At 47.5% G+C, this 14,569-nt stretch overlaps 2 protein-coding genes across 3 annotated transcripts in view; one reads left to right on the top strand and one right to left on the bottom strand.

The window, feature by feature from the left end:
* RMDN2 (regulator of microtubule dynamics 2) overlaps nt 1–14,569 on the top strand; it is an 88,230-nt gene that overhangs the window by 61,176 nt on the left and 12,485 nt on the right. The window lies entirely within an intron of this gene.
* LOC121358603 (cytochrome P450 1B1) lies at nt 6,140–13,474 on the bottom strand. 2 transcript variants are annotated; one of them, XM_041476944.1, is made up of 4 exons: nt 13,406–13,474; nt 12,495–12,648; nt 10,718–11,734; nt 6,140–9,028 (listed from the first exon to the last, which is right to left on the bottom strand). In XM_041476944.1, the coding sequence occupies exons 2-4, from the start codon at nt 12,512–12,514 to the stop codon at nt 8,416–8,418; spliced, it is 1,650 nt and encodes a 549-aa protein (XP_041332878.1). In that variant the 5' UTR covers nt 12,515–12,648; nt 13,406–13,474; the 3' UTR covers nt 6,140–8,415. The 2 variants fall into 2 exon arrangements, with proteins under 2 accessions (XP_041332878.1, XP_041332877.1); XM_041476943.1 differs by lacking the exon at nt 13,406–13,474 and having other exon boundaries at nt 12,495–13,393.

The following is a 14,569-nucleotide window of genomic DNA, read 5'->3' as shown; positions in this document are numbered from 1 at the left end:
TACTATAAAAAATCTGAAGGAAAATGTTATAGCACTGTGGATAGTTGTTACTAACATGAAAGTAGAACAACTAGACCAGCTCCAGGAGGCCCTGCTTCATCAGGGTTTCAGGTCAGATGACTTCCAGAGGTTCCTTCTCATCTCCACCGTTCTGTGATTCTGTGACATCAGGCATTTGGGTTAGACTGTGCAACACAGCCTAGCTAAACCAGTGTGGCTTATTTCCTCAATCCCTAAGGAAATGTGTCCCACCAGGATAAGAGTATTGCTTTTTTCCTAATCTAACTGCATCACCAATGATGTTCTGTAGCTTAACACTTCCATTTCTAAGCAGGGCAGAACAAAATACGGTTCTCTAGCATTTGGTGTGGAAGCAGTAAAAGCAGGACATGGCACGTCAGTAACCAGAATGTGTGTGGTATGAGCAGGCTGGCTGAGGGGCAGATGGCACGAATTGCCCTTTTCAGAGGTGTGTGTTTGTCACAGTCACAACCTGTCGTCCCTAGGGTACCCTGGGGAGTTGTTGTAGTGGAGATGGGGCTAATTACCATTAGCAGCTGCTCACATTCTCTCTCCTCACTTTCATTCTCCTCCATGGGATAAAATATTTCTTTCTATTCTCTTTGGCCTGTTATTTCTCCTCCTCTGATGTGTTCTCCTTCTCAGTTCTCAACTGTCCCAATTTTCCCTATACTTATTCCTCTGACCACAGAGAATCTTCTTTGCTATTTACCCTGAAGAACAACTGCTTCTATTAGCATATGATCAAGCTTAGCTGGATTTCCCCAGAAGGCAGAGAGTGCCTTTATCAGAAAAATAAAAATTAGCATCTTTGGCTTGGGTTAAGTGAGATAATTGACTTTTGCCACCTAGAGATGTGTGTATTTCCAGGAAGTTTCTGAAGACAAGAGAGGTATGACAAATCCTCAGGGAGGAACTTGTTCATAATTACATTAAGACCTTGGCTGTATATGAATTTAAGGATGCAGGAAGTGGTGCTAACTGGATCTTCACTAGGGAAAATATTATATGCTAACAGCAACACAGTCTGGGGGCTATAAAAATAGCTAAAGAAGTCCAGTCACTTCATTAACTGACTCCTCATAAATCCTAGGAAAATCAATCTGTCCTCTTGAGAGCAAAAGCTTAGTATGCAAGCCTCATGCATTTCTTCTGATTTCACTGTTTCAGTCATTCAGACAATTGATGGAGCATCTATTTATTCCAGAAACTTTCCTTTCTGTTCTGCTGAGCAGTTTTATGGCTTTATACCCAATAAAAACTACTGTGTACACTTAACTCTGGGAACAGGCTATTTACTCAAGAGCTATTTACTCAAGCAGAAAAGTATTGTATTAGGGTGAAAGATCCCCTGTGAAGATAGGAAAGGAATCTTGCTGGCTTTAAGTAAGGTGTGAAGATATTTTAACAGTGTTGTATAGTGAATACATTGTGAGACAAATGTTTTGTACTCTGTCTCTGCTGATGACTTCAAGGAAATTACCTTAACCTTCAAATGCAGAGAACAAGATTGTCAGTGTGCTGTAAGGCTGCACACACAGGTGCTAAATATCTCAGTCTTAATGCCATCAGGAATAGGGGTTCTTTTGTACAAAGTTTCAGTTCAGGTATGATGTCACTGGAGCATCTGCCTTGTAATTCTGTGGAGAACCTTGTCAATTTAAATATTCATTTATTCTGGATTTTTTTTTCTTTTCCTTCTTTATGGGAATTCTTCCTTGTTTGATTTTTTAAAGACTATTTGTGTAGTTTCTGACCAAAGCCCCACTGGCTGATCTTGCAGTATGTGAGGAGCTCGCTGTGGCACTGGTGCTCCTCACATACTGCAAAGATGCTGGCTGGGCAGGATGTTAGGCGCATGAGAGAAAGAATTCTTTTCTGAAGAAAACTGATGGAAAACACCTCTCTTTTGTTTCTGTGCCACCTGGAAGGGTTGCTCAGAAAGCTTCCCTGCAGGGCATATTGTTCTAGAGTGTAGGTTCTGCTCTTCCTGTGTCCCACCAGAAACAGAGAGATTAACTGAGTTATGTCTTGGAATAAGTTGAAGCACAATGCTGTGTCCCAGCAGCAGCACACATAAATGAAGGGAAGGAAAATGAGCTTTTTTATAATGGAACAAAAGTTTTTTTTTAAATTTATTAGTCTCATTTTTTCATTAGGGTAATTATTGTGAAGTTTAAGTTAACTTTCTGGTAGCACTTCTTAAAACTTGAATTATCTAAATTTCCCAAATCACAGAATATTAATAGCCTCACAATTTATGCTTTTCCTCTGTAGAGTGAAAAAGTGTAATTAAAAAGAAGATATACAGCTGAATTAAATTTTTGAACTGCAGCTTGAAAATACTTCACAGAATACAAAGCATAAAAGAAGCATGGGGTATTGTTGCATGGCAGGCAATTGCAAGCCATACTTGCTTTGTGAAGTCAAACTTTGTCTTGCTCGGGTAATCTTGCTTTTGTACTAGGAGCAAGGTGGCTCACTCCACGTGTCCACTTCTATTATGATGAGCAGAACAGTCTAGATAAGTGGAGGGTGTTCTGTTATTTTTAGCAGAGAAAATGTGATTATGTGAAATCCCATTTGTTATCATGAGAGGTTTAGAAGCCTGTTTCTGCATGATAACAGTTATGCTCTTACCAGAGGTCAGGCTGGGAGAAGGGAGATTGTGGAAATAAAGCCTAGTCTGAGCCACCACTGGAAACATACCAATAATACAGAGATTAAGCCTAGTTCTGGAGCATGCCACAATATATATGCCATGTTTTCCTTGGGGGGTATTGAGCGAGCCTAGATACAGCTGAAGACAAAATTATAGCATGAGAATAACCAACTGATACCAAACCCTTCCTGCTCATCTTGCTCAAATAAATGACACTGAACTGCTCTGAACAGACCCTCTAGATCAGAAATGTTTCTCTCTAGTGTAGTGCCAGCTTCTTCTACTGCTGTGTCTGAATGTCAAGTGGAAGATTCCCCCAAAGGTGTTCAGACTGTTGCAGCTGAGCTGCCTCTTCCTCCTGTTGTTCTCAGGTACTGGGGATGCCAAGGTGAGGTGAATGACAGACTATCCATGACCTTTTTGTTGTAGACCTGTTTTGTTCTCAAATCCTGCTGCTGATCCCTCGTGTTTAGTTCCTCAGCTCTCGTTTCTGTGTTTGCTGCCTCCAGATCTATTATTTGACTTAACAGGCAGCCAGGACTTACTTTTTAGACATCCTTTTTTTGCCAAATCTTTCAGAAAAACAATCAGTCATCCTGTCTTCAGGCTGGTAAGGTTAGGTCCGGATGCTCTCAGTTTGATGCTCCCTGCTGCTGATGTGAATATCTTTAAATACCTTATGGATTCTTATCACCCTAACGCTGGCGTATTGTGTCTGTATGTGTATTTACAATGTGAAATCACCATCTGTCTTTTCCTGGAACTCAGAGACCCTGTGCACACTTCCTTCCCAGCTGAAATCTTGTTGCAGTCCAGACATATATTTTCCTCTGCCAGCTCTCAGCCACTCCAGCAATTGACTCCTACATAGCTCAGCAGCTGATTTATGCACCGTTAATGAGTCCCCTCTGAATCCGCTGCTTCTCTGCCTCCACCCACGTGCACTTGAAATGCCTGAGCATCCTATCCTGAGTTAACTATTCTGATGGATCGCTGTCCCCAGACATCCAGCACAGACCCAGAGCACAGGGACTTGAGACACTCTTTTCTAATTTGGGTATCCCTAGCTCTGTGCTTTCGAGCTGGAGCAAGATCTGCTCTAAGTAATGAAGGACAGGGCAACACTAACTGAGCAACAATTTTTTTTGGGTCATGAAGCTGTCTGAAAAGTTGGCAAAAAGCCTAAAAGTAGGGCTGTCAAAGCATCAACTACAGCTGTCTTAAATGCTCCAGACAGTCTGTGCTTAACACTGAGCTTGTTTTCACCTGACAGTTAAGTGAGTTGGCCTGATGTGAGTACAAGTGACTGAAACATGGAAAAAATTCAGCTGCAGAAATACAGGGTGGTAAACAGCAAAGAAGTTGTTGAAACTTGAATCACTGTGTCCGTGTTGTACTGTTTACCAAAATAACAGCACCATTCAGAGTTCAGCCCTTCCTTTCATTCATGAAGAAAGCCAGATCCACTTTCAGTGTCATCCCAAGCTGAATTAGTTACATGGGCAAATGAAAGATCTGAGTAATGTTTAACCAAATTAAAGATGCAGCAAAGACAAATGTTTACTGTTTACTTTCCAAGGCTAATTCCTCAACTTTTATCAGGTAAAATGTGAGTTCCCAATTGCCTAGTCTCTGATTCCTCTGATTGGATGTTCTGAAACAATTTCCTACAGACAGACCTATGCATCAGTCCCTGAAACTCACAAAACCCACTGGGTCTGATGCAAAACTAACTGGCATGGCATTTAGTTGCGTTGTGCCATGACTGTGCTGGTACCACCAGCAGTTGTATAGATCCTGGACCTCCCCCACACACCTTTACAGCAGTGCTTGTTGCTCAGGCTCTGATGAGTCTTTTTCCTTATTGTTGTATTATTGGTATGGATTTCAGCACCTCTGAACCAACTCCTGCCAAAGCCAGCAGGTTTCCATTGGTTTCATAGGGACTGTAATGGTCTGACTGGTATAAACATATCCCATATCAACTCTGCTAGCTACTAATAGCTCCTACTTGCTCCCCTTCCTTGTTATGTAGTGGAGTGGTCTGACAGCTACTGGCTCTGCAAGAAATGTATGCTTAAGTCCAGGCTTCCTCTTTGGGGGGTTTATGGGCTTTTTTGCTTCTTATGGTGCATGTTTTGGTTTTTTAATACCTTATCTCAATCTGAATAAAGGATGTTAGTAGAATTCTGGGAGATAGGCTGAGTGTGTGTGCACACACATACGCAGAGAAAGCAAACATTGGATGACATTTGGCTTTCCTAACCCTTGAAATCACTATAACCTGAGCAAGAAGACTTTTAAAGGAGAACTCTTGCCTTGAATATAGCTGCCTAGATTCCTCCTGCTTTTGTTCATGAAGAAAGAGCAACCTGTATTTGTCTGGTACTGATGTGGTGACCCAGTCACAGGCTACTGAGGGAAGTACTCTTGGCTTTTACCCAGGGACAGCTGCTCTGAACCAGCATTGTCCCACTGGCCAGCCCCTGCCATGTACACACTGCACGGGATATGTCTGGGCCCTACACCTACTCCACAGGCCCTTGACTGTTCCCGGGAGGACTATGTAAGTTGTCTTCAATTTGTGCTCCTGTTTTCACCAACTCAGCCTGAGCTTAGATCCTGCCCCCACAGGGGGAAACTCCAGCTAAAAATATCTCAAATCAGAAGGAAACTACTGCTTATCAGTCTGCCCAGCCTTCTGTCCCACCCAGATCTTGTTCCACTCCCTTGGGGTTAGGGAAAATGTGGTCATTTCTAAGACAGCTCTGAAGTAAGCAGGCTTGTGTAGCAGACTGAGGAAAAGAAGATCAAGGGGAGAGGAAGATGCTTCATCATGAAGAAATGCTTTACATTTGCAGTAACAGCCACCCTTCACCAGGGGATTGCCTTCATTTTGTGAGAGGTTGCTCTGCAAGGGCACGTCAAGGCCTGTTTGGCTGTGAGATTTCCATTCCTGGCACTCCTGACTATGTACCCAGGCCAAAAGAGCACGAATTGGTCCCCAGTGTCAGGAGTATATAGATGCCAGCACTCTATATAGGAGGGAAACAGAGAAAGGAAAACCAGTCTGTGGGCTTGAAAATAGGGAAGGTGGAAGTAAAATGAAATGCCAGAGGAAAGGACATAGCAGAGGAGATTGAGCAGGCTGAGGAGAGATTAACAGGTATTAGAAAAAAGCAAAAGACAGGGGAGAATTCAGATCAGTGCTGAGGCAAGCAGCAGGGAATGTTCTTAGCAAGGAGCATTAGGAAGTTGAACACAGATGGCAAGGTATGAAAGGCAGACAGACCTGAGAAGCTGTAAGGGCAGCATGGAGGAAAAATCTTAAAGTCCAGGAATGGGAAGAAGGTGTAAAGTATATGAACAAAGACCTAAAATAATAATACTTTCCAAATCGGAAATGATAATTTTCTTTATCTTGATGTTAGAAAGCTGTATATAAACTAAGCAATGTTAGTGTAAGAATAATTTTATTTAATATTTTGGTAACACAATGATACATCTCAAAATTACCATAGAATTTAGCTTGCTAAATGACTGCATACATTCTAAATAGGTGCTACTAAATTTGAATAACTTCACAGAATACATGTGGCTTTATGTGACCAACATCTATGTGGTGTGTAACCCCCTGACTGACATGAGCAGTATGGATGGATTTTGCACTAGTAGCCAATGCACAGTTAAAGCTTTTGGAAGGGTAAAAAATTGCAAAAGACACTTTTTATTAAAGTATGAATTGATGATCCGTGCTTTAAAATAGCTATTCAGCTGTAGGTTACATAGTTTATTTGTTTTAATAACAGCACTTACAAAGGTACAAGAAAAATTGTCTTGCTAGCATTTGATCTAATGTAGATCTCCATATGAAAATGCTGAGTATCTTATAAAGCTTTTCACAGATATAGGCTAAGTTCTGGGATATCACAAACTGGTACATAACTCAGAAAAACACCTGAGGTTACTTCATGTGTATGCAGCAGAAAGCTGTTTTTAGCTCTAAAACAGATGATAGATGCCATATGAAGGCAGAGACTTTAAGCAGGTACTATTATTACTGTGTGGGGTTATAGAGCAGTGCTTGTAGGCTTGATTCAGGTTTTTGAAATCAGCAGCAAAGCTTGTACTTAAGATCGGGGTTGCATTGTTAAGCCAGCTCTTCCCAGTGCCAGTAGGAGCTCTGTCCCTGCTGCCAGCGTGACTAAGACTGGCCATCTATCGGAAGTCACAGTGCAAACCCTCACCTGCTTAGGTCTCAGCAGGGCTACTTCACTGTGTAGCACTGTAACCTTGTTTTTCTAGCCCTGTTAATACCTTATCTGGTACTCGGTTGAGCACAGCAAGTCATGTGAGGTACTCTCACGTCTGATGGATTTCATGCATAATTGAAGGTGATCTGCAGCTCCAAAGAAGTGCCCAACACTTTTCAAATCAGGCATTTGTGTAGGGCTGTTTGCCTTCTAGAGAAATATTCAGCTTTGTGAAACAAACATTAGCTGGAGGTTCAATATCATAAAGTTTCATGTGTGTTTTACTTTAAAATAAGAGGTGTTTTTAAAAAATAATTTATGAACTTTGCCTCACAAATATTGTAAAAATACTTTTTTTCACTTAATGGGTACTTTAATTAGGACATGTAATGTTAATTTTCCTTCTGAGACTTTGTTCCAAATTGTACTAAAAGTAAATAGTTGATTTTCAGACATACTATTTAACTCAACCTAACAGAATGACTAGTGAGTAGAAATATTATTTGCTGTATGCTTTACTTGAGGCTTGTGGCATTAACATTTTAATATAAACCCCCCCAATCTCACTTCTACCTACCTTGGCAAATGTGGATTTTACTAGACTTACCTATGTGCTTAGGGACAACCATATTAACTCCTTCGTAAAGAAACAAAAAGTTCAGCTGTACCTTTATAAATCTAATTCAAATACTTACTTTGTTCGTAAACATGCTAATGAAGAGATTAGCATATGATTTGTATCACCCTTGCCACCTAGTGACAGAAATTCTGATATTTCAAAATTGTGGAAAGTTACTATATCAGGACATTCTGCTAATTTTCATATAAGACATTAATTTTAGTTTCAAACATGCTCACAAGCAAGACTTTTATTGTTTTAGGCATTTATGTAAACATTTTGGAATGCTGAAGGCAAGACGTTACATTGCCATTTTACCAAAAATCATGTGAACATATAGTATTGAGGCATTAACATACATCCCAGCAGCCAGAACAGCAGAGCTGCCATGAGCCTATGGCAGTTTCCAGCAGAGTAAATTCAGAAGCAGACTGCAATGTTCTGAGCAACTGCTTTTGTATGTTTTTTAATAAGAGATTTCATTTCTGAATGTGGAGTCACTGAAGGCAAACTTAGAGTTAAGGCATAGTGCATGGAGACATGGAAAGGATTATAGAGACGGTTCCTGGAGATGCTCCAACCAGTCAGTAGATAAAAAGCACTTTACATTGACAGCTTCTGTGAACAAGCTAGAAAAGAAAAGGCTTACTTTCAAATTGCCTATGTTTTATCATTTAATATATTGTTCCCCTGGCTCTCCTTCTAGAATTAAAAAGATGACTTGAATTATACCTTGTGCAACTTTTCTTCCTGCTTTTGTAAAGTGTAGTATTGGCTATGTACCAAAAATATCACCAGAATAAGATATGAGTTATATAAGTCTAAAAAGAGAGAGGGGGATTAGATGCAAGGTTTATTGCTTAGGCATTTGCTGACAGCTGACTTTCACTGACTGCTTTCTCTGCTTGCAGTCTTTGGACAGCCTGATCCAGCAAATCCATCGTATCTCTAAGCGTAACATTCAAGGTGAATGGCTTAGGTTTAATGGTCAGCCCATAGGTAAAGTCCATTTTAGGGTCCTCATTTGGATTAGCAGTAAAATTGCACTGATGCACCAGTATGGAGGTAAAGAGAAAGAGCTGCACCTTGGATAACTCCTCTCCAATACACCGACGCTTTCCCAATGAGAAAATCATCACACTGCTAGTAAGATCTTTATTGATGAACCCATTCTCATCCAGGAATCTTGTTGGATCAAAATCCTCGGGGTTGGACCATTTTGCTGGGTCATGATTCACTGACCACTGATTGACAAAGATGACGGTGTCCTTGGGAATGAGGTAGCCCATGATGAAGGTGTTGGTTGTGGTGGCATGTGGGATCGTCACAGGCACAAAGCTGCTGAAACGCATGGATTCGTACAGGAAAGCCATGATGTAGGGCAGGTGAGGCTGATCTTCAACACACGGCAGACGGTCTCTTCCAACAATCCTATCCACTTCTTCTTGCATTTTAGCCTGGACTTTTGGATACCTGTCATTTAAAACAAGATGTGTGCGGGTACATAACACTTTCAAAGAATTTTTCTTACAAATAATCCTTGCTGTAAACATTTCTCACAGAATCTCAGTGCTATCCTAAATGATGCAGTTTGAGCAGAGTTTAAATGTATTGCAGGAATGTGTAGAACTCAGTTGAAAACTTAGAGAAAAAAAAAAAAACTTCCTGTGCACTGGTGTAATTTTAGATTTGCTCAGTTTTTACTTTTATATTCCATGTAACTGATTCTCAACATAAAAAATAGCAATAACTGAAAGTGTGCTGAAAGTGAATATTCTGATCCAACTTTGAAAATTCTAAAACTAGAATTACTTGTCTCTTCTAAGTATTGCATATTCCATGGGAACAAGAATTTGATTTTCCAACTCTGTATGCAACTTTAAAAAATTAGAATGGAGTTTGTTATCACTAGACATATTTCATACCTTTGAAAGCCTGGAGGTTTCTAAGCTAGAAAAAAAAAATCCCAATTATTAAATTGTCAGAATGGCTTTATGAGGTTCCCACTTCTATTTTGAGAAACCATTTTCTAATTAATATCAAATGATTTTTTCAATAATGTATTTACATTTTTACATTTTCTCAATAATGTATTTAAAGCTGACTGTCTTGAAGTCTGGACACTTTGGAAGTCTACACAGTAACCAAACAAGATCAAAATGTTAATACATCTTTTCCTTGTCTTTGCCCAGTAGCCTTCATTTGCTTTAAGTATTCAAGTTTCTCTTCTGCATCCTTGCTTTTTCCTCCTGCAGCAGACTCACATGTCAAATGCTGGGCAAACATGAGAAATGGGGAGAAACCCAAAAGTTATGTGAACACTGGGGCATCACACCCTTTGCTGGAGTGTTAAATATTTGCCTGTTTTTCAAGAAGCGACTGAGTAGATAATGTTTGCATATGCCTACAAATTAAGCAGGCGATGGAAGGAAAAGCCAGGATAGGCAAGAGAGTCGGTGTAATGGCACTTTCTCTTAAACACCTCCCCTCTCTGAGTGTCCCCGGCGGACAGGCCGGTGCCAGGGCAGCGCTCCCGCCGGCTGCCCAAGGGGTCTGCCTTGCCCAGTCACGCAATGGCAAGGAAGGCACACACAACGGCAGCTCAGCATAATAGCGGGTTTGTAAAGCGGTGCACGAACTCTTTACCGTGCTTAAGCGGTTGTTATCCTGTTCCTATGATCTCCTTGATCTTGACCTGCTAAAATCTGTTACTTTCAGGTTTTACTCGGCTGCCTTTCTGCCAGCCTCTCCTTATACACCATAACCCGACCGCCTGAGTAGGGTGGGATTTATTTTCTTTTATACTTCCTTATCTCTTTCTGGCAGGTTTCCCAGAGCTTCCGTGTTAGTTAATCGGAGGCCGCTGAGGCACCCGGCGCTGCTCGGGCTGGCGCTGCCCGGTCTCGCAGACCCGCGACCCGACGGCGGGTCCCTGCCGGGGCCGCGCCCCCGCCTATGCCCGGACCGGAGCTCCATGCGCTGGCTCGGGCCGGCTGCTCCCGCCTCAGAAGTCCTCCCAGCAGCGCCTTTGCCCATTCGGCGCAGTTTAAACGGGGCTGCTCCGGGGCTGGTAGGCGCTCGCACCCCGGGCGGGCTCGCATATCCCTCCCACCCCGGGCCGGCCAGGCGTTCCGGTGCGCTGCCGCCTCCGCCGGCACATACCTGATGAGGAAGATGAGGAGCCACTGCAGGGCGGTGGAGAGGGTGTCCTGGCTGGCGCCGAAGATGTCGGTGACGGTGGCGGGCACGTGCTCGAGCTGCAGCCACGGCTGCTCCCGCTGCAGGCGGATGAAGGCGTCCATCATGTCGCGGGGGGCGGCCCCGGGGCGCAGGCTGCGCTGGTGCTGCAGGAACTTGCCGCGGACGAAGCCGTAGAAGTCGCGGTTGAGGTCGCGGAAGGCGCGGTAGGCGGCGCGGACGGGGCTGGGGAAGCGCTGGAGCCAGGGCAGCGCATCCACCAGGCTGCCGGCGCCCACCGCCCGCCCGAACTGCTCGTTGCGCCCCACGATGCGCAGGAACTCGCCGTCGCCGTGGCTGTAGCGGCGGCCGAAGCACAGGGCGCTCATCACGTTGGCCACGGCCACCACCAGGACGCGCGAGGGGTCGAGGAAGGCGCCGCCGGCGCTGCCGCGCACCAGCAGCGCCACCAGCGCCCGCGCCTCGCCCACCAGGTGCCGCTCGAGCAGGCGGCGGGTGGCGGGGCTGCCCGTGGAGAAGGCGCGCACCGTGGCGTGCGCCGCCCGCCGGTGCAGCTTCCAGAGCTCCGAGTATCCGCCGAAGGCCAGGCTGAGCCCGCCCGACACCAGCTGGAAGGACGGGAAGGGCGGGCGGCCCGCGAAGGCGGCCCCCTGGCGGACGAGGGCCTGGCGGATGGCGCGCTCCCCGTTCAGCACCACCACGGGCCAGCGCCCCAGGCGCAGCTGGAACACGGCGCCGTAGGTGCTGGCCAGCCGGGCGAAGGAGAGGTGCGGGGCGCTGCCCAGCTGCGCCGCGTTGCCGATCAGGGGCCAGGGGAAAGGGCCCGGCGGCTCCCGGCGCTGGCCCTGCCGCCGGCGCTGCTGATGCTGCAGGAGAAGCTTGCCCAGGTGGATGGCGGCGAGCAGGCAGAGGAGGAGTAGGAGGGAGCTTTGCAACGGGGGGATGCCGCGCAGCGCTTCCCCGAGCCTCTCGAGGGCCATGCTGCAAGGCAAAGAGAAAGGTCAGCAGGCAGCGTCCCCGCGGGGTGGGGGGACCTGCAGGTCCCGCGGGCAAGAGGAAGCCCGGGCGGGGCCCGCAGGTGTGGCGGACGGGAGCCCCGGCAGCCGTCCAGCGCTCGGAGTCCGTGCAAGTCCTTGCTATGCGCTCTTCGTGTGCCTAAAGCCCCCCGAATCCTATGCGAAAAACAGGGGATAATCAATAATCAAGTGGCAAGCTCCTAATAAGAGATCGAAATCGTATTTGGCGGGGAAGCCGCTGCTCTCCGCCGGTAGGGAAAGTTCTCAGCGGGAGATCCAACAGGTCACGGCTGAGAGAGGCGCACAGAAAAGCAGGAGGATGCTCTCGCCTGTCGAGCCTCCGCAGATGCAGGCAACTGCCGTGCGTCGGAGACAGGTTAATTCCGGCGCTGCACATCGCTCCCCCCGGCGAAAAAGCCCCTTCGAGAAACGGGTTCCCCGCCCCACTGTCGGAATTCCCCGCTGCTCCGGAGAAACCTCCGCACGCGGCCGCGGAGCCTTCTCCGTCCCGAACCTTTCCCTCCTCCCCGCACCTTCGGGCCCGTCGCGGCATCGCAGGCTGGCGGTCTGCCGCGCCGGGGATGGGCTGCGGAGGATGCCTGAGGACTCTGCGTGGCAGTGCTAGCTGGTCCCGCTTCCCATCCCCGTGCCCGGGGACCACCCTTTCAGAAGCAGCGAGAGGATGAAGGGGTGAAAAAGCGGCGGGCTCCTGTAGCAGAACTGACCTGTTGCACGCTGCTTCCATCCGAGACCTCGAGGAGGATGGAGAGGAGCTGTGCAGCCGGCGGCAGCTCTAAAGGACAGCCGCGGCTCCGAGGAGAGCGGCGACGGCGGCGTTCAGATCCAAGCCTTTGGGAAACTCATTAAGAGTCCCGGTACCTGTCACCCGGAGCTTGGCAGGTCATGTGCAGGCAAATGCCAGTTGCGCCCGATCCCAGCGCAGTTATCACCTTCCCAGCTCTTTAACCCTTCGGAGCTCGCCCTAGCAGCCACCTGCCCCGAGCAGCTCCGCGGACCGGGAGCGAGCGGGCTGCTGCGCCCCCTCCCTCTCTCTCTCCCTCCCACCCGCCTGCTGGGCTGCGGGGACGGGACGGGGCCAGCCCAGCCCGCCGCAGGGAGCGAAGGCGAGCGGCTCAGAGGGCGCGGAGGGGACGGCCCGCTGCTCGCAGGCTCAGCCGGAACCGGAGCCGCCACCTCTGGGCGCCTGGCATTGCCACTCCCGGCTTTAAACCCGCTGGCATCCGCGGTGCGCGGCGCGGTGCGGGCGGGACGCGGACGGCCCCGCTGGCAAATCGCCGTTGCCTGGCCCGTCCTCTGGCTTGAGGGGTCGCAGTTATTTGCCAGCTGCCCTTGGGCCCTCGCCAAGCAGAGCGGCTGAGCCGCGGACGCTTTTATGGCCGGGGCCAAAAGTTTTAGCGGAGGAGGTGCCGGGAGGGGAGAGGGGTGGCGGGCGGGCTCGCAGCTCTCGCTGTCGGGAGGCGAAGTCTCGCCTGCATCTTAGGGGCTGAGGAAGCCGAAGAGCTTCCCCTCCTCCGCCTGTCGCCTCCCCGTTGCGTGCGGAGTTAGCATTGCGTGAGCCGGGGCTGGAAAGCCTCCAGCCATCTCCTTCCCGGGCCCCTACCCCTCCTCGCAATACCTGACACCAGCTCCGGGGAGAATGAGGCTGGGAAGCCCCGGGCAGCTCGCACCCCGGCCGGCTCCGGTGCCCTCCGGTCTCCCCTCAGCCCTGCGCTCGCTTCTCTCCCGCTTACGGCTCCTTTTTACTCTTAAATCTGGCGCCTCCACCCGCACTGGGAGAGCTGGCGAGAGGCGTGTGGGTACGGCGCTCCGAGCACCCCCGGGCTTTCCGGCGCCCCGGGGGAACTGGGACGGCAAAACCCCCAGATACGGAGGAAATTCTTCCCCAAGAAAACAGAACGACTTTGCTTTGGTCTTGTCATTTTTGCAGTAACAAGAAAAATATGAAAACACAACATTTATTTCAAATTCTTTACAGTCACGTCATGAGAAGAAAATACAATGTTTTGGTAGCACTGAGGGATTAGACAAAATAAGATGCTGGGAGTCAGCCCAGCTCAGGGTGTGAGCCCGGTCCTGGCCAGGCTGCTACGGCTTCTGTCTTCGGTAAAAATTGTAATCTTGCCTGTTGTCACTGTCCCAGGCTCTTCCAGATGGTGATGCTCCTTCTTGCTCAGACTAGCATCAGCCTCGGATCATCTGTTGGCTTGGAGCTTCTTCCTGTCATTGCCAAGTAACAGAGGTGTCAAAACCACTTTTTCTGAGCAGTGCTGGGAAAAGTGAGCTTCCCTTTCCCAGCCCCACTTCTAGGGTGAACTTGAAGGGTCCTGCATACATACACCAGCCTCAAAAAAAAGCAAAGATAGCTCCATCCCTGTGGGACCAAGGTTAGTTCATCACTATCAGAAGATTGAACCCAAATTTCACATGCTATAATCACTCAGCTATGGAAAAGTTGTCACCGCTCCCTCCTTCATCTGTCTCATGTCAAAGAAGAGACATGGACATTGTCTTCTGGCAAAGTTCCAGAAAAAGATCTGGATGGCACTGATCTTTTGCCACTGAACAGATAATCTGTTCCAGGCACTGGATCCGGGTGATAAGGACTAGCTTGGATCAGTTACCTGAGCTTTATATTATAATGCTGGGCGTTTTTTATTGCCAGCAGATAAATTTGCCCTTTTCTTGGTGACTGTGTTAAAAAGTTGCCTAAACTCCAGGCATTCCAGATCTCATTAGTTAGTCCCTAAACTCTTTCTTTGGATCAGCAACTAAATTAGTT

This window comes from Pyrgilauda ruficollis, unplaced genomic scaffold (assembly GCF_017590135.1).
Source record: "Pyrgilauda ruficollis isolate IOZ18807 unplaced genomic scaffold, ASM1759013v1 scaffold4, whole genome shotgun sequence".
NCBI lineage: Eukaryota > Metazoa > Chordata > Aves > Passeriformes > Passeridae > Pyrgilauda > Pyrgilauda ruficollis.
Note: the sequence above shows the minus strand (reverse complement) of the source record. Positions and strands in the feature narration are given on the sequence as shown.